Source organism: Salvia miltiorrhiza, chromosome 2, assembly GCF_028751815.1.
Source record: "Salvia miltiorrhiza cultivar Shanhuang (shh) chromosome 2, IMPLAD_Smil_shh, whole genome shotgun sequence".
Taxonomy (NCBI): Eukaryota; Viridiplantae; Streptophyta; class Magnoliopsida; order Lamiales; family Lamiaceae; genus Salvia; species Salvia miltiorrhiza.
The window spans coordinates 64,374,388-64,396,154 of NC_080388.1; the positions used below are offsets into that span (position 1 = coordinate 64,374,388).

Genomic DNA, 21,767 nt, shown 5'->3' on the forward strand with positions numbered 1-21,767 from the left:
AAATCAATTCTCTAAATTCTGGATGAATTCATATCATTCACACAAACCGTACGTGTAGCAATATAACTAACTTTGCTTTCCATTCGGCTACATACATTTCCCCTCGATCTCGAAAAAATCTGATCACACTACGGTTGTCAGAAACTAACCTAAAAACAAGGGTTGAAATATAACTAATAGATAAGGCTAAAATTTAGCAAAAGTGGCTTTTAATTAAATGGCCCTAAACCCTTTTCCCAATTTAATTAATTACCTCTTTTCATGCAGCTAACTTCGTTTTACATTTTTCCTAGGCGATTTACACGTAGTCTGTAGCGTACAAGCAACGTTGCTGTGTATTTTGATGAAATACTCCACAGCTATATAATGCATGAGGCGGTGCACTGCATATTAATATCTCCCAGCTGCTATTTTCTCTTTGAAGAATTATTTTGGCTTCTATCAGATCGCATCTCAAATCTCAAATATTATATCAAATATATATCGTGTTGTTGTTTTGCGATATTCATTTTAACTTTTCATCGTGATCAGAGTTCATATGTTGTCTCTTAAAAAAATCTTGAGGACGACCAAGCTCAGATCCTCCCTCGAAAAGCAAGGTGTGTTTCAAATCTAGCTATTTCTTTTTTGTGAGCACTGTAGTTTATAGTGTTCATAAACATATTATATGCATGGTATATAATTAATCCGTGTTTTCCTCCTTCTTTTTCAGTTTCAAATTCCTCAGATCCACATGATTTATGCCAGTGTGATTGATTTAATTTAGGTTTTTGTTTGAGTGAGGAGTTTTGTTCATGTATGATGTTGAAATTTTGTAAAATTGGTTTCAGGTGGAAATGGAAAAGACAATAGTAATTCGAGTAGCTCAACTGTTAAAACAGTGATCAACGAAGAATACAAAGAAGCGTTTAGGACAAAGTCTTACACAGAAATTAGTGACAAGATTCAAAGGCAACTCGAAACAAGAATTATTGTTGAGAGTTCTTCACCTCCACCGGAGTATTTGGTGGAACCCCGTCACGAGATCACCTCCAAACACCACCATTTCCTCACCGATTACTTCGACACCAGCCTAGAAGCAGGCAGAATCTGCGAATCCATCCTCCAAAAAATCCACCAAATCCGCATCGATTATGAAGCCATACGGAGCGTGATCGAGCGAGACAATCAGCACACTCGCCTCTTCAAAAGCCTCGCATCCTTCGCCCTCCACGGCAACCCCTTCGCCGCCATGACTCCGCAGAAATTCCACGACCTGCACCAGAACCACCAACACTTCCTCCATCAGCTCACATCAAAACGTGCCAAAACAAAGAGGCAGAAGAAGTTCACAAGGTTCATCAAGAGGGCAATGGCGAGCCTAGGGTGCGGCGCATTAGCCCTGGCATTGCTGCTCCTGGCAGTGCACGGCATGGCGGGCGTGGTGGCGGCGCCCGTGCTAGTGGTGTCCTCCGCAGTCCTCTTCGCCAATCGAGAGAAGCAAGAGTCGAAGAGACAAGAGCAGGGGGGGATGGAGGCGCAGCTGGACGCCGCGGCGAGGGGTGTATATACTGATCAATGATTTCGACACGATGAGCCGGCTGGTGCAGAGGCTGCACGACGAGATGGAGCACAGGAAGTTGGCGGCGGGGGTGTGCGTTAGGAAAGGGAAAAAGGAGGCGTTGAAGGAGCTGGTTAGGCAATTCCAGATGCATCACTTTGATTTTCTCCAACAGTTGGAGGAGCTCGAGAAACAGATTTGTTTGTGCGTTCTCGACATTAATCGATCCAGGAGGCTGCTTATACAACAATTGGATAGCTGATGTCTATATATATATATATATACAGAAACCTACAGGTGTAGTCTGTGTAGCTGCCATGTTTGATTCAATCATTGTTTTGTATAGTAGTACACATATATATAGTGGTCTTCTAATTGTAGCTGTATCTTCAATTTTTGTAAGAACGTGAGAATAATGCATTTTTCTATAAATTTATTTAATTTACTATTGAATTTAATGTATTCGATTTTTTTTTTTGAAATTTTCACTCTCTCTAGAATTTGATTCAAATTCAAATGCTACTTTTATTCATCACAATAATGTATCCACCGTATCTTCATAATCGAAGTATAACATTTTAAATAAAAGTTCTCGTCTGAACCTTTTCCCATATATATATACACACACGTACCACTATTAGAATATAAACTATCAAATATTGCAGGATCATGATTAATTTCCTGTGAACATAATGAATTTATTGTTAAAAATGATGAGATACGAACATGGAACTTTTGCCCCCATGACATTCGAACAGAAAAGCACAAATTCATTCCGCAAAGTAATAAATCAATTTTGTAGATAACAAGTATGGAACTAGGATTTTAAAAATTGACAAACCAAATTTCAACATCTCTACTATTTCTAAATACTATTAATATAATCAGCACTCAGTGCCGTGCCAAGCTAGTATATAAAATATTGAGTGAACGAGTAAAATTACCCACTTTTGATAATAGATACTCCCTTCGTCCCTTGATAATTTCTTTTCGATTTATCCCAAAAAACTTCTCTTTCTAATTTTGGACACTAACCTACTATAATTAGTTCCCCATTTATTTTTATTTTTCACCTTTTTACCACTTCCAATATTAATTGTAATATTGTTTTTACTATTCTTGACACTTAACAACTTCATCTTAAAACATGTGTCCCTCCTTCCTATGAAGTTTTTTGGGAGATGGTAGTATATCACTTTTATAAAAACATGGAGTAACATTTAAGTATTAACACAAAAAAAACTTAGAATATATATAAATAAATTTGAATGGAAATAAGTGACACTTTGATACTAACAGCCAAACTAAGTAAATGAATTAAGCCGATTGGTAACAAGTTTGGCAACAAGCAAATCCATAATCCATTAGGTCGACGCAATTTGGCAATTAAATTTGAATGGAAATCAGTGGCACTTCAAAAATATATGCAGTAACAATACTAAAAACAAAAATGTAGTAACAAAAATTTAGCACAAGTACTTAATAAAACAAACAATAAAAATATAGGGACTTAAATGTGCTTTTTGTTTAATAAAATTAAGGTTAAAAGGGCTCCATGCTGGGAAATGAATTCATTACTTATGTAAAACCATTATTCAATTCTTTTCAAAATGTCTGAAAATGTTTCAGAGTTTTGCCTATATATAATTAAATACAGAGAAAATAAATTGAGTAGAACTTTTTTTAGGACGAAATCACCTGAATATAACCTTGATTAAAATGAGAATAATATTCCCCAGTCTTTAAACAAGAACTGCAGAACGAATCGTCTCAAGAGCAATATAATACTAGAACAATACAGAAGAATAGACAAAGTAAAAAAGAAAAGAAAAGAAAAGAAAAGAAAAGAAAAGGATAATAATGTTAGATCCAATTAATTAGATAAAGTTACAAGTTCCATCTACATTTTCAAAAAGTTGAGAAAGCAATTTGTTGCAACAAGCCCTCAAGACTCACTGCGACAGAAGGAAGCACTGGTGAGCATAAATCAAGTCACTGCTCTGTTCTCAGCTTCAGGTAGCCTTCAAAGTCCAGCAGAGAGGCCTTTGCTTTGAGCCAATCTGCAGGTCTTGGCATCATAATCGCAACGTATCCCTCTCTCTCTGGCTACAATTACAGATGATCGACAGTGTTACTTTTCGATGATCAGGCAAGAATGGATGGACTGAACAATAAGCACAACTTTGCTGCATTCAGATGAGCTTACAAATTTTCCACAGCCGAAATTTTCTAACACCAGAAAGGGTTTATTCAGAAGAAGTTTCCATGATAACAAACATCTTTATCTATTTTCATTGCTTATTGAATCCATCCCCTCTACAAGGAAGCGATTTCAGCTTATTTTGTTCCATTTCCTATTTTGGGACTAAAAGAATGTGGTTTATCTAGCCTGACCTAGGACTTATTATGATATTAGATATCTAAAGAAGCAATACCTAACTAATTAAGTTTTTTAAAATTAAGAATGCCTATGTCTTAGCATTGCCATTTTCCAATCCCTAGTGCAGCAACACAGAACCCGATTATGTTGTTAAACGTACTTTACAGATGTGTTAAGAGTCCAATTTTTATGGATGATGCTTCAAAAGCTCCCAGAAGATATGAACCAAAAACTTAAACAGAGTGGCCACAAACATGAGCATAGCTTGAGAGAATGGATAGCCATTGAACCTACCATCGTGTTAAGCAATTCTGGTTGCTTGATTAGCCTTTCATTCACTTCTAATAGAGACCCTTTTACACAACATCTGAAAGAGTACATGAAATGTGAGTTATAATTAAGAAAGACCAACATAATTTAGAAGTAGGAATAAGACAATTTTGACCTCACTATGTATGAACCCTCAGCAGTGCACACTTTACATAATGCCGTGTTGGATTCAAAATGCTGCGCATTCTGCAAAAACAAAATCATAAACTCCAATCTGTCAGATATATAATGAGACTTGACCTTCAATTGTGAAATAGCTCTTTTCGCTTATAAGTACAACCTCATATATCTCTGCAACCCATCGGAAAATGCAAACAAGAAATACCTACACTAAAAGGGAATGACTTATTATAGACACCACCTCCATCAATGATCAAAATATTGATAACTATGGATCCTTGCATGTAAGAGACATCTAAGCTTTACTGATATGTGTAATTTGAAGCCTCCTAAAGTTGTCCGCTAGCTTTTTTTTATTGTTCTTCACTTAATATTGTAGTGTGGAATTTGTTTATTATGGCTAAAACAGAATTTATTTGACAACAAAACAACAGATTGCAATACACTTCGCAGTAGGAGGATTTGCTTACAGATGCTATGCGAAGATTAGCATAGTCAAATGAATTAATCACCGAGCTTATGCAGCGCTAGAAAGAGTCTCATCATTGAACATGAAAAACAACACAATTGTGAAGGACCTTATCTTTCACTGAAGGTTAAGTGAATTTATGTCGCCATATCTTTCAGCTATAGTCAGCCCTATCTCAGATAACAAATCAGCGCACAGAACTTCATCGGGAGAACCAAGTACCTTACTAACACCCACACTTGATTGAGAGCAGTTGAATAAAACTCATACATTTAGCACAGTTGAACATCAACACCTGAAGCACAGTCTAGCACGAAAAGGAACATTTTTCTATAACTTCAAAAATCCTTTACCTACAGAGTTGGCACGATTGCATTTACAAAGTTACAATCCTCATTCCACTATATATTCACTTCCAAATGCATAATACATGAGAAAAATGACAAACACTCTGTGACTTGAAGCAAAATATTTGCACAACTAAAACACGAAAAAGTGACAAAGATTTTACCTTTTTGCGCTTTCCAGTGACTTTAATTCCGCTCCGGTCGGATTTCCCTACATTAAAGTCGACTGAAACGATTCCCCCTTTCTCCTTCAATGCCACATGATGCGGCGCCAAACCAATTACGCACAGCCTATCAATCAGAATAAATTAAATTCACATACAAAGCATATATATATTACACATTCCACAATGATATCAATGAGCACATGGCTCATAGAAAGAGCATACCCATTGGCATGACGATGAACATACTGATCATGTCCAGGCTTCATAATATCTGAAAAAAAAAAAAAAAACAAACAAAGAGATTAAAGAAAGAGAAAAATCAGGCTTCAACAGCTTGTCAAGAGATGTGCTTGAGTGGGCTAAAAGGGGAAATAGTGAAACGGTCATATACTTTCTACAGAGAGAAAATAACAGAGCAACATCAAAATTAGGATTTGTGGCATACCCGGAGCGAAAAAAGTTGTGAAATTGGATTCAACAGCGGAAGGGGGAACTTGAGGCAATTCGTCCACATTAGGCAACAAAAGCCGTCGCAATTCTTCATCTTCTTCTTCTTCTTCTTGTGGTTCTTTTATCAGTTGCTTTTGCTCAATCTGAGAATCTTCGCTTGTACAGTTGCGGGTCTCCTTAGAAATTTGAAGATTTTGATGGGAGTTGCGTTGCTCATCGTCTGTTGATGTCATTGATGTTTGAATTGCACTTTTGCAGTGAAACGTCTTCGATTTGTATTTGTATTTCACAGTTGTAGGTGAAGTGGAAGGGACGATTAAGGTGAAGTAATTAGATTGGGCTTCTACCTATGTTTTAATTTTCTCCATTACTAACTGTGATTTAAGTCCATGTAAAATATGGCCCAATACAGCAAGGAGTCCATGTAATTAGACACTATATATTTTTCTCCATTATTAATTATTACTATTGTATTTTTTATTTTATTTTTACCACAAGGAGTTATTAATTAGGACACTATATATTTGATCGATGATGAATGAGTGCAACTGCAAAGAGTCTTAACATTTCAAATTACCAAAAAGGTGAAATGGAGAACAACAATCACAATTTAATGAAGTTACAAATACAATCCGCAAAATGTAAACAGAGATCACACTTTTCCACTCTGAATTTTACTACATTTTTCTTTTCTCTTTCTAAAAAAGAGAAACAACAAATTTTGCTTCTAAAAGACACAAATAACAATCAAATATGTATGGTGGTTGGCCGCAAACAGCAAATCACCTAATTAAATTAATTAAGAGATCTACAGTTGAATCTGATCTCAGTTCCAGCACCGTTAATGCTGCTCATCTTGATCATAGACTTGGCGAAGGCATGAAAGAAGTCCTTCTCATAGGTGGCGAATTTGGCGACTAATGCCTTTGTCCTGGAAGTAGCAACAAGAGCCTGGTCGGAGGAAAAAAGGCTCTTCCCTTTAAGCAGCAACTTGTAATAAGTATTGTCAAATGCAGTTGGAGAAAAGTCCAGATTGGCCCCAGCATTCTTCACCTTGTTGTGCATGGGGCAAATCTGCCTCAGACTGGCTGCAAACGATGGGTTCATCGATGGGTCCACGTCGCTCACATTGCTGAACTTGTGAATTCTGTTCTGGAAGGATGAACAATGGGAGAAACCAAGTGTGTGCCCACCTGCATGCGTGTAACATGGTTAGGCACAACATTTTTGGAGCTGAGTGGGCTGAGGCCCACCCTAGTCCCCTGTGGTTAATTACTTAATGATGTCATAACTCTAATATAAGCTGAAGGAATGGATGATAGTGGTTTGCATCTTGATGTTAGGCCCATTGTAAGTACCTGAGAGTGCCACTAAATCATCCAAGGAGAGGCCTCTCTGTGAGAAGCTTTGCTGTAATTGAGAAATGTTGAAAGTGGGAAATGGTAATTGCAATGAATCATTTGCTCTTGAAACTCTTCCATCTTTCCTCCCTTTAGGCACATCCCAGGTTGGACCTCCAGACTTAATTATGACATGCAAAATTAAGAAATAGTCAAATTAGTTAATTAAATAAATTGAAGACATGCATATAAGTAATTTATTTATAGTAGAGGATTACAAGTGCAACAGCATCCCTAGCAGCAACAGCCAAAATGTCAGCACATGAGACAACACCAGGGCACATCTTCTCCAGATCCCTCTTGGCATTATCAATCACATAATATGCATGTAATGAAATGTTTGGAGGTCCATCTTTTTCTGCTTTCTTCTTTCCCTTAGAATCCAGCAGCACCGAACCATCACACCCCTTCAAAATATATATCATATATTAATATTAAATATTTCAAGACAATTAAAGCTTAGAGCAAATTAACTGTATATATAGACGGAAAAAAAAAATACTGTAACGAAGCAGTCATGGAAGTGCATTCTGAGTAGAGCTGCTGGAGCTGTTTTGTCATTGATTATGGCCCTCCTCACAGCTTTGGTGATGATTGACTCAGCCTGGGGGCATGTTTGAAGATAGTAATTAGCACTTAATGCATTTGAATTCTGGATAAACAAAGAGAAAATAACACTAAGTAAAGGAACAAGTGTGGCTGCCATGGTTGTGGATTGATTAGGTTAATTTGTATGTGAGTTGACTTGGTGAGGAATAATTAGGGGGTTTGTAAGTGGTATTTGTAGGCTGAGCCCCCCACTCCCACTCCCACGCACCCCTACCCCTACCCCTATTCCTTTTCCGTATGTTTGTTGAGCTAGTACCACATTAATTGAGTTGTTTGCTATAATCATTCCTTTAAATTTTGGTATAGAAAGTGCTAAGAATGACCATATGGTTCCAATTATTATGTTGACTTTAGTCCATTAGGTTTATTTTTTAAATATCATTAGGTTTGCTAAATGAAAATATTACCCTTGAAAGACAATGCCTCCTTTTGATATGAAGAGTTAAAAGGCTTAAGTATATAAGATATATCCAGCAAGATAATTAAATTAGCATCTAATGTATATATATATATATAATCTCAAGTCCTACATGGTCATTATTTAGTGCACGAGAATAGTGCGGCTCTAGTATATTCACTTCACTTGCACTAATGGGTCTTATGATTTTGGTTGATCCACTGGTTAAAGTTAGAAATAATATTGATGTAATATTTTCGAAAAATCTCTTTTAGTGTGATATTTAGTAGAAACAGTTAGAGCTGAAAACACTTTTAGTGCAAAAAGTACATTATTTTTGTGCATAAACTATACCAAAATAGTCCAAACGGTTGGAGTTAGACTAGCTGAATGAAATGAAATCACAAGAAGAATTAAGTGACTGAATTTTGGAGAGAATTTACCACTAACTGTAACTACTAAAGTACAAGTGTAAGTGGGGCAAATAATTTACCACTGACGTTCACCATTTTCAAACCAGTACTATATTATCATATATCACCTACCAAATAATTCCACAACAATGATAGGGAAAAGTCATTTTGCCCACGGACGACAGGACTTATTAATACATAATTAAAGTTGGTGGTATGTAATTTTAGTGTAATAGTAACGTGCGTTAGGTATATTCATAATTCGTTTTCAGAAAGAAAAAAAAAGGAGCAACCTCATTTCTTCTCATAAATAACTAATATCCATGATGTATATTTTAAATGTTTGTTCGATGTTTTATAAGAGAGTGAGGGGAAAAAGACATAGGTAATTACAACCATTTCATTTAGGTTTGACGATATTTTAACCACCTGCCAATCCCATTTGAGTCCCTACGTAGTCATCATGGATTACTCGTAATAAAAAACAATTAGTAGAAAAGGAAATCTCTAGTTGATAGTAGTCGAACAAATAAAGTTTCTCGATGGGAATGGGATTTGTCTGCGAGCAAAAATAATAAATGAATAAAAGAAAGGGGCCCTATGTAATGTAGCATGCATCAAAGAATCAAAGAGTTGAAAATCTTATAATTTGGATATTTGGATTCAAATTAATGAACGCCGGAGAGTTCATGATATTTGGATATGTACAATTTTATTTTAAATTTTTATTTATTAAGAAATGAATTGGTTGTTCCTGTTCAATTGTATATATACATTAGATATAATTAACTACGTTACTGTGCAACAATATGTGAGCTATATGGGGTGTAAATATTGAGAAATACTTAAACCATAGTAATAGAAATGTCAAAGTCATGATCAGGTTGGAAGGCTCGAGCCCATTGGGTTATCGGATTTTTTTTAGTCGAGTTGGATCAGGTACATCGCTGAGAATGTGAGTTGTTTCAAACTAGTCAACTAGCATAAACATTATTCTTTTTGTTCCATTTGACTTGACATATACTATTTCTTTTTGAATTGTCCTATTTGACTCGACTTTTTTTTAGATAATCACTTTACATTGCATTAGATATTGACCTACATATTTTTACACTAGAATTTTACCTATTAAATAATCTTGTAAAAAAAAAAATAGCCTTCTGTTGGGATGAATATTTTCTGCATTGGGACAATTAAATTTTGAATTGGGTCGACTCAATTTTCTTGGGTCTACAAGTATGTCCAATCGCTTATTTAATTTTTATGGGGGTGGCTCATTTTTAGGGCCTAATTTGATAATTCTACTCACTAGATTAAATTATTTGTGATTATTGATTAACATGGTTTAGTAGCATATATGTTTGTTGGCCTGGTTCATCATTACTACATCATAGTATTTCAATTAGGCTGAGCAAGCTCTGCCCACCGTGAAGTTACACAGTTTTCCAATTGCCCTAATTTTGCTGTGGACTGTAATCCCATAGCCTAGAAAAAAAATTATATGTTCTTCTGTTTTTCCACTTTTAAGCTTACGCTTGTTTTAATGGTTTAATGGTTTTGGGTATTTCGTAATACGATTTGATTTTTGAGGGGAGAAATATGAGGATTCGATATACTGTAAGATTATGAGTACATCTGTAAAAGCAAAGTTACATTTAAAAATACAAAGTAAGATTTCCCGCCTCAATACCCATTTCTATATTTTTATTTTAGAATCTTTACTAACTGTTAATATTTGAAGGATCAAATAAAAATTTCTAGTGTGAGTGATCGTGTACGTATATTAATCAGAGTTATGATTATTCGAGATCAATCAGCCAATGTAGGCAATAACTAGACATGAAATTAAAATTAAAAAAAGTCCCAACTCCCAAACAATCACAATATATATCAAATTATAATTACATTATGAAGCTGCATTGTCGAGCCAACTTCTTATTTCACTTTCTATATCATCCAATGTGTAATTGAAAATAAAAATGAAAAGAAAGGATAATCTTTGTGAAAAAAGGACAAAGACGGAAATGAAGGTGTAAATTACAGTGTGAAAATGAAATCTCTTATTGGGGTGCAAGAATTAAAACTAGTGGATGAATTAATTATATTCCGGCGGGCTGCTTTCAGCATAAAATAGAAAAGCACGCCGCGGCCTTTGAGCCCGAAACCAGCCAGAATCGCAAGGCCCGTTGGGCCTTAAAACTGGGTCGGGCTGGAATATGTTTGGCCGAAGGCCCAGTTAGATGGGACAACGTTGAGGAATTGCTTGGTTATGCCATCACTAGTTGTGAGCTGGAAGGATATAGATTGGCCATTGAGAAACGAGTTTGATTGCCAATTAGCACCCCAATTTCTTGACATGCTCATCCAATTTGTCTTCGATCCCTTGATTTGGACCGATTGGATTGATCCAGCGTTCCCCACGTTGCTGATCATCACTAGCTCGAAGTAGTCTCTCCCGTTCATCGTGAATCGCACTCCGCCGTGCTTCTTGCACGGAACCCTGCATCATCAATACACGTCATGTGTATTTTTCATCTATTGTCCCCCGACTTCCCACCACAATGAGCATTCCTCATTTGTGATAAAAATGTATCTTATCAATCAAAAAAAGTATATTCCCTCTACAATTAATAAGATGCTTCTCCTCTAACCAATAAGTTATAGGTTCGAGTCATCAAAGGAAAAAATATGGAACCATTATTAATTCTCTTTAATAAAGGGAAAAAAAACATAGATATATATATACCTTTGGTAGATGACGGGGATGATGCCGCCTCTGTAGATGCCAATCTTCTCCCAGGCGGGCTGAGCCATGTCGAAATGCTGGCGGGGAGGGTTGCACCAGCCGCCGTTGTTGCTGGGAAGGGCGTAGTTGGGAGGGCAGAAGTTGGTGGCGGTGATGGTGACGGAGACACCCTTCTTGCAATATTGAGGGTTGGTTTGGAAATCACAGATAATCTTGAAGCACTGCCCACATGCTGCCCCATCATTGAACAATGCTGTGCTCAATGCTGCACTTCTACTCCCATATCCACTTGCAATCAAGTTCCCATATCCACAAGCACCTCCTACACCACCCAAAATATTTATTAATTAATTTCAAGAACAAAACAAACAACTAGGATAAATTAATTAGTTTCATACATTATTTGTTAAAAATAAGGCATACCCATTGTTCCAGAAGCATCACTGCCTCCATAGAAGGTTGCATAAGCCTTATACCATCTAGAAGCTGTGAGGGCACTGGCATTCATGAATAAGCTACACAATCCAACTGCAAACACTAGCATCGAAACTCCATTTCTCTCCATGCTTCCAAACTCGATCGAATAAAGATACAGACAAATGAGAAAAACAGATCGTGATATCTTACTGCTGAGAATCACAAGATTTAGAGGGAATTATATAGGTGGCTGAAAAAACAACATCACATGTGACAGAGCTGCAAGTAGCCATGAAAGCTCAATATTTTATAAATTTGATTATCTTTGAATCTTATTCAATAATTTCCCACGTTCTCCTCCCACATGGATCTCCCAACAGAGGAGCCGTGAATGCATCGAATTTTCATCACCATTCCAAATTATTATTCATTTCTCACATTCTTTAAAGGCGATGGTGGTTTCCATACGAAGAAAATCATATCCACCATTATAATTTCAAATTTTCAATGGCTTGTATATTTATTTAGCAAAAATGAGTTTCACCTAATATGAGTAGTATGGCATGTCATGTCATGTGCCTTGTTTTGACCATATTAAGTTTACCACCATCATGATTCTCATGTGTTATGCACATGTCATTGACATTAACATTGATTAGTGTTGTTTATTTTCTCTGCCTAATGGAATAAATTATGTGGGTTCAGTTCTGCTGTTGCCATTAATATTGCTGCATGTCTCTTGTAATTTAAGCTCGAATCATTTCATTCACCTTAAAATTGATAAGTACAACTATAGTAATATGATTGATTGATGATCCGTCATGTTATTTATCAAGGTTAAGTTTGTTCTTACTTTTTGGTTTGACTTGAAACCTAATAATTGTTTGGGAAGCTATAGACTTCTATCAAGTCGTTGAATTTAGATTAAGTTGATGCTTAAGTTTATCGCACTTAAAAATTAACTATTTCGATGCTTGAGTTCAATAAGTCAATTGTTTCTTAAGATGTTCGATACGAAACAATTTATCGTTGTTGTTACTTGAATAAATTAACAAACGTTCATAATTACTATCATTTGTGAACGGAGTTGTCAATTATTTTAAATAAAATGCATATTTTAAAATATAAATACATATTTAAGTCAAAGGATTTATTAAAAAAAAAAGGAGGTTGTGATTTTTGGGAGCTTGAATGGCTAGAATTATAATTTTGCGAGTTTTGAGTTTTCGGCCATCTTTAAATCGAGAGAAGAAACCAAAAAATTATGGAAAGAAGTTATCTTTCATTTTTGAAGAAGAAGAAGAAGAAAAAAAAAATTGCAGTGAGCCCCAAAATTATGGAAAGAAGTTATCTTTCATTTTTGAAAGTTAATTCCTAACTTGCAACTTTAATTTAACCCAACATTTGCACCTACCATTGGAGACACCTTAATGCTTCTTCTTCTCTATTTCAATAATTTTCATTTCATCATACTCTTATTATTTTTATTTTTATTTCTTAATACTTTTTCTATATTTATTCAATTCAACTACACTAAATTATCATAAAGTTATAATACGATATAATATCTCTCTCTCACACATACAAATACATACACTTGAAACTGCATATATAATGAGTGACGGTGATATCCCCAAATTAAAAAATTGAAATGTTTGGTTTTTATTTTTTTTAATGAATAAAATATTAAAGACCGGTTGATAGTAGATTAGAAATCACGTCAACTTTTCAATGATGAGAAAATTTTAGAGGAGTTGATTTTGCAATATAATGAAAGGTAGTGACATTATTAAAATGTTTCAAAGATTTGAAATAACAAAATGAGTAAAAATTTGTACATTAATTTATAATTAACCCATTATTATTGTTTCTTGTCGACTAAGGAAAATAGATAATCAAACTCCAACACTCATTCTTATAAACATAAAGAAGACCAATAAACTACAAAAACCGCGATAAATTGAAGAGGTGGTCTTGGGTACACCCGGGTGTACTGTACATTCGGATTGACCTGTACCCAGATCCTAACCCCTATCCTAACTCAAATCGTGTAAATGATACTCCCTCCGTCCCGCTATTGTTGGCCACATTCTTTTCGGCACGGAGATTAAGAAATTGAGTGTTATGTTTTAATTGAGTGTGGCCCACCAAAATTAGTGAGTAATTTTGGCCTTTTTAGAAAGTGGCCAACAATAGTGGGACAAACCAAAAAGGAAATGTGGCCAACAATATTGGGACGGAGGGAGTAATATTCAGTTATACAAATGACACTGTCTGTAATTGATATCATTCTGTTATACAAATGATACTATAACATTATAAATGACGCTGTATATAATTGACACTATTCATAAATACAAATGACACTTTTTGTAATTGACACTATAAGATTGTAAATGACACTATAATATTTTAAATAACACTATAAAATTGAAAATGACACTATAACATTTTAAAATGTTACAGTGTCTTTTATATTATTGAATAGTGTCAATTATAAGCAGTGTCACTGAATAGTGTCATTTACACGATTTGGGTCAGGATGCAGTTTGAATTAGTATGCGGATCAGGATTTGAGTACGGTCAATCGGATGTACGGTACATCCGGGTGTACAGGAGATTTTGTATAAATTGAATTATCAACATGAAGTAAATCATTTTGAAACTACTAATACTCTTTGCATATTTTTTATTAATTTATAAAGTACTCCCTCCGTCCCATGAAGCAAGACCAAGTTTCATTTTTTGTCTTTCCCACGAAATAAGATCAGTTTCTAGAAATAGCAAAAAAAATTATCCTTTATTCACCTTTTCACTTTTTCACCTACCACAATTAACACACAAAATATCAATTTCTTAATTCACGTGCCAAAAAGAACTAGGTCTTGCTTCATGGGACGGATGGAGTATTCATAATGCATGTAAATCATCTAGAAACTAATAATACATACTTTGCATGTTTTTTTATTTGTATAGTCACCTCTTAAGTCATAACAATTATGCCGGATGAAGCGCCTGCTTTCAAGATGTTCACATATATTGAATTGAAAATCTGCTTCACCTCCAAATTAATAATTGGCAATTAAGATTGACTAATATAGGTGACAATTTTATATAATTTCCCACTTGTAATTAATTTTGTCGACGCGTAGAACAGAAGGAAATTGTACTAAATGACATGTACAATTCGTACGCCATTTTTGATGATCATTGCCATGTGCAGATAGCAGCTTTTAAGCGAAGGCCATGGGAGAATCTATTAATTATATATGATCATTATGACTTTAACAAAGAAACAAAATTAAGGAAGAATTCAAAATAATTGGCCTATAAATCAACCGTCCCAATAAGTTAGAATTCATCATTAACTAATGTCATAGAAAATTGGATGTAGAAGCCAATCATTGGAATATCATGATTCATGAATTATTTAGGTTAAAAGTTAGCAATTGACGTTATCAAAGTCGTACAGGTATATATACATACGTACACATATATAATCGATCAATGCATTTCAGATTTAGATGAATTTAAAATGTTGCATATATAACTGTTCAAAGAATAATTTGGTAGGAAACTTTAAGAGATATATGTATAGTTTACAGCTAACACATGATAACTATGTGGGAGTTAGAACGATGAAGTGTTGTATTAATGGAGAATAAACCGCCCAACTTGTTATGAAAATATTAGTCTAAATTTGACGGATAGTTATTATATGTTTATAATTTATAATTAGAAACTACAAAAATAATTTCACATATTATATTGGGTTAATTGTCGCAAAAACCATATACTTTTTCGATTTTTGGTTTTTTACCATGACAAAAAAAATCTGAACTGAAATACATCAATTGGAAAATTGCAATTTTCCCCCGCGTCCACTTTTCGGCAAGCTCCGGTGTAGCTCCGATTAAACGTAGCATAATTCATTCCATCTGTCAAAAACGTGGCAGCCACATAAACATTAATTTCCACCTTTCCTCTTACCCAATTTTATCCTAAATCAACAAAAACCCTCTCTTTCCATACTCTCCTCCCACTTCACTTCCCCTTCCCTCTCCTCCGCCCCACTGCCCCGCTCCACCACCGCGGCACATGCTTCAATCTCCCCTCATTGTACCACCCGCTGTTATCCCTGTCTTTCAACAATATCTCTTTATCGGAGCAACTCCTCGGCGGCAACGACTGAGCAAATGGAGTTTGGTCCGTGTACTTGACATTGAATCCCTAATCACGGCTGACCTCCACAACGATTGCGACCTCACTCTCCGCACGCCGTCGAAGCCTTGCACCGATGTCAAGTCTTCGATCGCGGCGACGATGTCGAAGAGGTTTGATTCGGTGCGCCCGCTCGAATTGGCGGATTCCGCGCTCAATTTGGCTACTGCTTTCAAATATCTGGTGGCGATGTCGGTTAGGGATTCGAGCGCCGATCTCTCAGCTCCTTTGTAGCATATCGATTGACAGATCTGTGCTACCGCCACCAGAAAAAAAACAAGTTTGTTTACATATTTCAAATTTAGGGTTTTACGATTTTGGATTGTGAAATATAGGGTTTTTGTTGATTTAGGATAAAATTGGGTAAAAGGTGAGGTGGAAATTAATGTTTATGTGGCTGCCACGTTTTTGACAGATGGAATGAATTATGCCACGTTTAATCGGAGCTACACCGGAGCTCGCCGAAAAGTGGACGTGGGGAAAATTGCAATTAATTTTTCAATTGATGTATTTCAATTCAGATTTTTTTGTCATGGGAAAAAACCAAAAATCAAAAAAGTATATGATTTTTGCAACAATTAACCCTATTATATTTGGATAGATTCAGTCATCTAAAATTAAATTGTTGGTCACGGAAGAACATATGACGATAAACTAAAAATGATGAGATCGATTAATATCGTTCAATCACCCAAACCTATCTAAAACATATATACCGTACCAAACATATTTAAATAGTGAAAGAACTAGGCAATGCTCGAATATGAAACACTTGAAAACTTGAAAGAACTAGACAATGCTTAAATATAGCATAAATTGTGTAAAACAAAACTAATAAATTAAATTTTTTACTTGTCGGTGTGAAAAATCAAAAAATACGCTAATTTCATTATATATGAGCGAAAAATAAAACTCAAAAGTAAAAGAAAAAATTGTATATTTTCATGCAAACACTTGCAAAAAATAGTGATTTAATTTTGAATACCAGAAAGGTGTAATGGAACTTTACCGTTGGAAAATCTTCCAGTTGGGTTTCCTACAAGAAAATCATGGCCATACGGTAGATAATTGCATTTAAGAAAAGTGCTGATGTAGTTGTGTAGAGATGTCGTGGCTTTAACCAGAAATGGAACCAAGAAAATGATGAAGAAGAAGAAGAAAGGAAACTCACCAAGAATTGCATTTTTGTTACTTTAGTGGCGCTTCAATTATTCGTCTGGCCATTCATCTGACTTTTAATTAGTGAAGGATGCTGATCATCAAATTTACATGAAGGAACAAGTAGCATATTATCATGAAACATAAAAATAAAAGAATGTGGTCCTCACCAATCACGTTATACTAAACAACTATGGATGTCCAAATGAAATGCGTGGCACAGAGAACAAAAACGGCTCAGCACGCTAGCGCGGCCCAACTTAGTCTACAATGATTACACATGACATGAGATGAGACGACACCCTAAAGTTAAAACTAGAATTGGAGGAAAAAATTAAATAAATAAACAAACTAACATAGAATGGGGTGGATACACATATCAGCTTATAGAACATACTGTCCTCATACAATAAACCCCAAGTTTGAACACCTAAGCAACTCAAGCAGCTGCTTGGACCGGCCCATTAGCTCTGAACCCACGACCCCTTCCACGAATTCCCCTCCCGCGCCCACGACCTGCACCACAACAAATTCACCTCCCCATGTTAATTTTGCAGTACCCATATCTCTCACAGCAGCTATAAGCTGTCAACCAGATTCATGGGGTATCAGAGCAGAAAAACAAGACAAAGCACAGAGGAATGACAAGTACCAACTCTTTTCTAAATGACTTAATAATAATTTGATGTCTCCATATCTCTAATATATCTCCTAGATGACATATTTCTATATGCATGAACAAATACCAGTAAGATAACAGTTTTCCACTATAAAAAGGTATTTGTTTCAACTTTATTGGGCTTGCGAAAGAACTAGGCCTCCTCCTATATCTAAACAGTTCTCACAATTATCTGCTATAAGAAAACATCAGTCCAGTAATAAGTACCTCGTGGTGCTTCTTGATTGTAGCCTCCAGCATCAAGCTGACCATCACCCTGAGGACCATTGTAGCCTCCCCTTCCACGGCCACGGAAACCGCGGCCTCTACCTCGTCCCCTACCTCTGGCATACCCACGATTCCTTTCATAGCCTCCATCATCATACTCGGCATAAGCAAAACCATTACCTAAAGAAACAACAATTCAGATTGTATATAGATACATTACCTACCCTAATAATTGACAGAAGTAGGCAAACTTCCAGAACCCTGGAGCTCAGACATCTTGGGTTCAACAAAATGTATACCAGATTGGAATCTAGGTCTCCCCCTCCCTCTGCCACCACGGCCTCTTCCACGGGTAGGAGGCGATCCCTCTGGACCAAAAAAAAAAGAAGTTAAAACATAACACATCATTGTAGTTCAGAAATCACAGGAATTAGCAAATGAGACACCACCTCCATCATAGTCTAGATCTGTAGACACCTTGACCTGATCTGCTGGTATTGGCTGTTGGTACCTAAACATGATGGCCAGTCAGGTTGCATGGATGAAGATAATCGCACTAGACAAACAGTGTGCAGGACAACATCAGATATAACTATACCAAACCGTGGCTTGAGTTTTTTATAAAGCTAGATCTTTATTTTGTTTTTTTGCTACCTATCACATTGTCCACCCATTAAATTTTACAAAAAAAAGAAATTGAATTAAAAATCATAAGCACTTGACTTACCAAATAAAGAAAATTTTGATTTGACATCTAAAGTAATACTTGTCTCCAAAATATTTCATACTACCTCCGTCCACCAAGAGTATACAACTATTACCCGATTTGGCGTCTACAAAGAGTATACTACTTTCCTTTTTTGGACATGACCTCATTTTCTCTTTTAAACTACAACCACTCATTTTTACATGACCCCACGCTCGATTCAACCATAACCACTCATTTATACATGGTGGAACTCTTTCTCCACTAAAAACACATCCACCAACCATTTTATTAAAACTCGTGCCGAACCCAAAGTAGTATACTCTTGACAGACGGAGGGTGTAGTAAATTACTCTTCATGATACACCTATCTAATATCTAAGGAATAATGAATAAAATTTAATGATTTCAAGTTCCAACCCAATAAGCTAATGAAAAGTATATTGACTTGACACCTAGAGTAATTTTCATTGGGCACAAACAAAAACAGCATTACTTGAATATCACTCATCCTTAATAAACTCCACTATGCAAAGTTGCAACATGTATTCTACATTATGTAAGACGAAAAACAAACAGACTAAATGATATAATTTCAGACTGTACAGACTGCAGAAATGCAACATAATTCACAAACAGTAGAAACCATCAATAAACTCACCCGATGTTTTTCGTATCCAGCTCTTTTTTTGAGAGTGTGATTGTGACCATTGAAACTTTCCTTGTGGTTTCCAGACTGAGAGAGAGAGAGAGCACACAACATGTAAGGAATCCAGTTGTTCTTCAAACTTTCAGCAAAAAGATGTATAAATTCACAACTTTAAAAGTGTTTTTTTTTTCCATTAAGTTTTGCCCTTACATTTGAAGCCCTTCCTCCAGGGGTTCCCATGTGTCAGTTATGTCAGTAGATTGAATTGCAGTGATCTGGTGAAGACCAACAATTCTCCTCTGAATCAAAGAAAATTGCAATATTTTGAGAGAACCATCAGAAAAATCAACTTCTGAATCAAACCAAAAATAACCACTCAATAAAAAACCTTGATCAACTCCACAATCGTCACAGTTTTGTTAATGGCTCTGCCCATAGCTTTAAACACTATATCATCTGAACCTTTCTCCTACAAGGCATTGAACAATTAGATTCTCTGACAAGTATCTCCAAATTATAAAGTAATAATCACTGCTTATAAAGATAAAAACATGCAAAACATACACATGAAGAATGCAGTATAGTCAATTTCATAATCTCGCCAAAAATACAAAATCATATCTCCTTACGGTACAAAATGAAACAAGTACACTATAAAAATGGTCCCAAGTTCACGTCAAGTATCGATGGAAAACATGCATCAAATAAGCATTTTCCGAAGGCCTGAGATCTCATTCAAAGCACAAGCAAACAATTAGCATACAGAATATCGGCGAATACTACTACAAATTGATCAAATATCAGGTGATACTCAGAAAAATTCAGCATCATATGAGAAGAAAATGGTATATGTATCCAGTAAATTCTTTCTACTTATTTGCACAATAGTTTCTAACATTAAATTTAATCAGAATTCTCAGACAGCTAATTATTAAACACGATCAACAGCAATTATAGCCCACTCATCAAGTGTGCGCCTAAACAACGAAATGAATGCAAGAACGTAAAAATACCATCCGCCAAACTCGGAAAGAGGATCCAAAGGATAAAGAAATCTATTTAACACGTGAGCCAATTCCAGCAAAATCAAACAATTAGCTTTGAAATACCCAAATATGTAGTGAAATACCTGAAGCAGAGTCATGGCGTAAGTGATGTAGCTTCGCATCCTGCCTTGGCTCGTAATCCGAATCTCATTCTCATCAATCGGAGTCTCGACCTTCGGCTTCTCCACTTTCTGGTACCGATCCATGCTCTGGAAAATCCAGAACACCAAAAACACAATTAACGCCCCGAATAGATTATATAAACAAGAAATGAAACAATAAACAGAAACACGTGAAATTATCTTAGTAATCAATGAAGGGGGGAAATAACTAGGGTTTTGCTGGTAAAACAGAAGAGCTACGGATCTGAAAATCCTGAATCGAGCTGGGAAATTTAGGATTAGAATGAAAAATTCAAAGTGAATTATGAAAAAAAAAAGAAATGAATTACGTTGGTGCTGTGTAATTGCAAGTAAAGATAAGATTATAGGCTCCAGCCCTCTTCTCCGGCTTCGTATCTTCGTTAGGCCCTAACCTTAACTTCTGCGCCCTCCGTAGCTATTTATTGGTCCGGTTCGTGTATGTGACCTAGTTAATCTTCACCGGTCCGACCGGCTGTTGTTTTCTTCCTATAATTTTGGGGATAAGAACATCCAGATATTTAATTTGCAACTTGTCAACACGTTTGGATAAGCAACGTTAGATTACACCTGCACATTGGCAGTTTTAAATCAATATCGAAATTAGTATAACTACAGCGCTTTCTTTGTGATTTTAATTCTGAACCAAGTAAAAGTTACGGTTTCATGATTCTTTCCTTTTAAGAATCGTTCTTAATATTCATTTTTACTTATTTGAATAGGAAATGCAATTAAATTCTATATCCGAGACACGGTGATACATATTGCGACATAAATGAACAATCAACGCATGTAGTACCATGTTTTCTTGGTAAAAGCACGAAATATCTTGCATACAAAAGAGCTTTAGCTCAAATAATTTTGTTGGGTATTAATTAAGCAATTTCGGAAGTTATAATATAAGGAGTGACGCTATTTGGTCATAATAGCTTTAAATTTAATATATTTAAATATTTATTCAAAATATTATTAATTTTATTATTTTGTATACATTATGATTTTTTCTTTTGCAATTTTATTTATTTATTTTTAAAACAATTTATAAAAAATAGCTACAATGTGTCATATTATCGGACTCATATCAAAATACATACTTCCTCCATCCCCAAATAATTTCATAGAAGAAGGGACATGGGTTTCAAGACGAAAAGGTAAAAAAAATAAGTGTAAATAAGA

The 21,767-nt window shown here is 35.5% G+C and overlaps 6 protein-coding genes across 7 annotated transcripts; 1 reads left to right on the top strand and 5 right to left on the bottom strand.

Moving 5' to 3' along the window:
- Nucleotides 1-102: 102 nt before the first annotated feature.
- LOC131011128 (UPF0496 protein At1g20180-like) lies at nucleotides 103-1,976 on the top strand. The gene is given in 3 exon segments (XM_057938908.1): nucleotides 103-599; nucleotides 831-1,533; nucleotides 1,535-1,976. Coding segments are annotated over 3 exon segments (1,032 nt in total). The 5' UTR covers nucleotides 103-538; the 3' UTR covers nucleotides 1,803-1,976.
- Nucleotides 1,977-3,392: 1,416 nt separating this feature from the next.
- Nucleotides 3,393-6,211, bottom strand: LOC131011129 (uncharacterized). Its single transcript, XM_057938909.1, has 6 exons — nucleotides 5,799-6,211; nucleotides 5,576-5,624; nucleotides 5,351-5,477; nucleotides 4,366-4,436; nucleotides 4,215-4,287; nucleotides 3,393-3,646 (listed from the first exon to the last, which is right to left on the bottom strand). Exons 1-6 carry the CDS (start codon nucleotides 6,034-6,036, stop codon nucleotides 3,533-3,535), a joined length of 672 nt encoding a protein of 223 aa, XP_057794892.1. The 5' UTR covers nucleotides 6,037-6,211; the 3' UTR covers nucleotides 3,393-3,532.
- A 177-nt stretch (nucleotides 6,212-6,388) lies between these two features.
- LOC131011130 (peroxidase 64-like) lies at nucleotides 6,389-7,965 on the bottom strand. Its single transcript, XM_057938910.1, has 4 exons — nucleotides 7,706-7,965; nucleotides 7,422-7,610; nucleotides 7,162-7,324; nucleotides 6,389-6,996 (listed from the first exon to the last, which is right to left on the bottom strand). Exons 1-4 carry the CDS (start codon nucleotides 7,907-7,909, stop codon nucleotides 6,599-6,601), a joined length of 954 nt encoding a protein of 317 aa, XP_057794893.1. The 5' UTR covers nucleotides 7,910-7,965; the 3' UTR covers nucleotides 6,389-6,598.
- A 2,480-nt stretch (nucleotides 7,966-10,445) lies between these two features.
- LOC131011131 (expansin-A11-like) lies at nucleotides 10,446-12,945 on the bottom strand. The gene is made up of 3 exons (XM_057938911.1): nucleotides 11,792-12,945; nucleotides 11,369-11,690; nucleotides 10,446-11,122 (listed from the first exon to the last, which is right to left on the bottom strand). Exons 1-3 carry the CDS (start codon nucleotides 11,931-11,933, stop codon nucleotides 10,816-10,818), a joined length of 771 nt encoding a protein of 256 aa, XP_057794894.1. The 5' UTR covers nucleotides 11,934-12,945; the 3' UTR covers nucleotides 10,446-10,815.
- A 1,607-nt stretch (nucleotides 12,946-14,552) lies between these two features.
- Nucleotides 14,553-17,240, bottom strand: LOC131011133 (transcription initiation factor TFIID subunit 8-like). The gene is made up of 3 exons (XM_057938914.1): nucleotides 17,178-17,240; nucleotides 17,016-17,042; nucleotides 14,553-16,257 (listed from the first exon to the last, which is right to left on the bottom strand). The coding sequence occupies exons 1-3, from the start codon at nucleotides 17,187-17,189 to the stop codon at nucleotides 15,931-15,933; spliced, it is 366 nt and encodes a 121-aa protein (XP_057794897.1). The 5' UTR covers nucleotides 17,190-17,240; the 3' UTR covers nucleotides 14,553-15,930.
- A 74-nt stretch (nucleotides 17,241-17,314) lies between these two features.
- LOC131011132 (uncharacterized) lies at nucleotides 17,315-21,190 on the bottom strand. 2 transcript variants are annotated; one of them, XM_057938912.1, is made up of 9 exons: nucleotides 20,903-21,190; nucleotides 20,535-20,660; nucleotides 19,794-19,874; nucleotides 19,616-19,704; nucleotides 19,418-19,492; nucleotides 18,500-18,561; nucleotides 18,350-18,418; nucleotides 18,051-18,230; nucleotides 17,315-17,680 (listed from the first exon to the last, which is right to left on the bottom strand). In XM_057938912.1, exons 2-9 carry the CDS (start codon nucleotides 20,655-20,657, stop codon nucleotides 17,604-17,606), a joined length of 756 nt encoding a protein of 251 aa, XP_057794895.1. In that variant the 5' UTR covers nucleotides 20,658-20,660; nucleotides 20,903-21,190; the 3' UTR covers nucleotides 17,315-17,603. The 2 variants fall into 2 exon arrangements, with proteins under 2 accessions (XP_057794895.1, XP_057794896.1); XM_057938913.1 differs by having other exon boundaries at nucleotides 20,783-20,916.
- Nucleotides 21,191-21,767: the final 577 nt, after the last annotated feature.

What these genes read in the sequence shown, in the direction of transcription:
- LOC131011131 (XM_057938911.1), bottom strand. Translation starts at nt 11,933, where the DNA reads ATGGAGAGAAATGGAGTTTCGATGCTAGTGTTTGCAGTTGGATTGTGT. An exon ending in TGATGCTTCTGGAACAATGG is followed by an intron (nt 11,691 to 11,791) that starts GTATGCCTTATT and finishes TGGGTGGTGTAG; the next exon opens with GAGGTGCTTGTGGATATGGG. An exon ending in ATCCCCGTCATCTACCAAAG is followed by an intron (nt 11,123 to 11,368) that starts GTATATATATAT and finishes TTGATGATGCAG; the next exon opens with GGTTCCGTGCAAGAAGCACG.
- LOC131011132 (XM_057938912.1), bottom strand. Translation starts at nt 20,657, where the DNA reads ATGGATCGGTACCAGAAAGTGGAGAAGCCGAAGGTCGAGACTCCGATT. An exon ending in ACGCCATGACTCTGCTTCAG is followed by an intron (nt 19,875 to 20,534) that starts GTATTTCACTAC and finishes AATGCCTTGTAG; the next exon opens with GAGAAAGGTTCAGATGATAT. An exon ending in AGATCTAGACTATGATGGAG is followed by an intron (nt 18,419 to 18,499) that starts GTGGTGTCTCAT and finishes TTTTTGGTCCAG; the next exon opens with AGGGATCGCCTCCTACCCGT.
- LOC131011129 (XM_057938909.1), bottom strand. Translation starts at nt 6,036, where the DNA reads ATGACATCAACAGACGATGAGCAACGCAACTCCCATCAAAATCTTCAA. An exon ending in GTTCATCGTCATGCCAATGG is followed by an intron (nt 5,478 to 5,575) that starts GTATGCTCTTTC and finishes TCTGATTGATAG; the next exon opens with GCTGTGCGTAATTGGTTTGG. An exon ending in CAGAATTGCTTAACACGATG is followed by an intron (nt 3,647 to 4,214) that starts GTAGGTTCAATG and finishes CTGTAATTGTAG; the next exon opens with CCAGAGAGAGAGGGATACGT.
- LOC131011130 (XM_057938910.1), bottom strand. Translation starts at nt 7,909, where the DNA reads ATGGCAGCCACACTTGTTCCTTTACTTAGTGTTATTTTCTCTTTGTTT. An exon ending in TCCATGACTGCTTCGTTACA is followed by an intron (nt 7,611 to 7,705) that starts GTATTTTTTTTT and finishes TATATTTTGAAG; the next exon opens with GGGTGTGATGGTTCGGTGCT. An exon ending in CTAGGGATGCTGTTGCACTT is followed by an intron (nt 7,325 to 7,421) that starts GTAATCCTCTAC and finishes GTCATAATTAAG; the next exon opens with TCTGGAGGTCCAACCTGGGA.
- LOC131011133 (XM_057938914.1), bottom strand. An exon ending in AACTGGAAGATTTTCCAACG is followed by an intron (nt 16,258 to 17,015) that starts GTAAAGTTCCAT and finishes GCGGTAGCACAG; the next exon opens with ATCTGTCAATCGATATGCTA.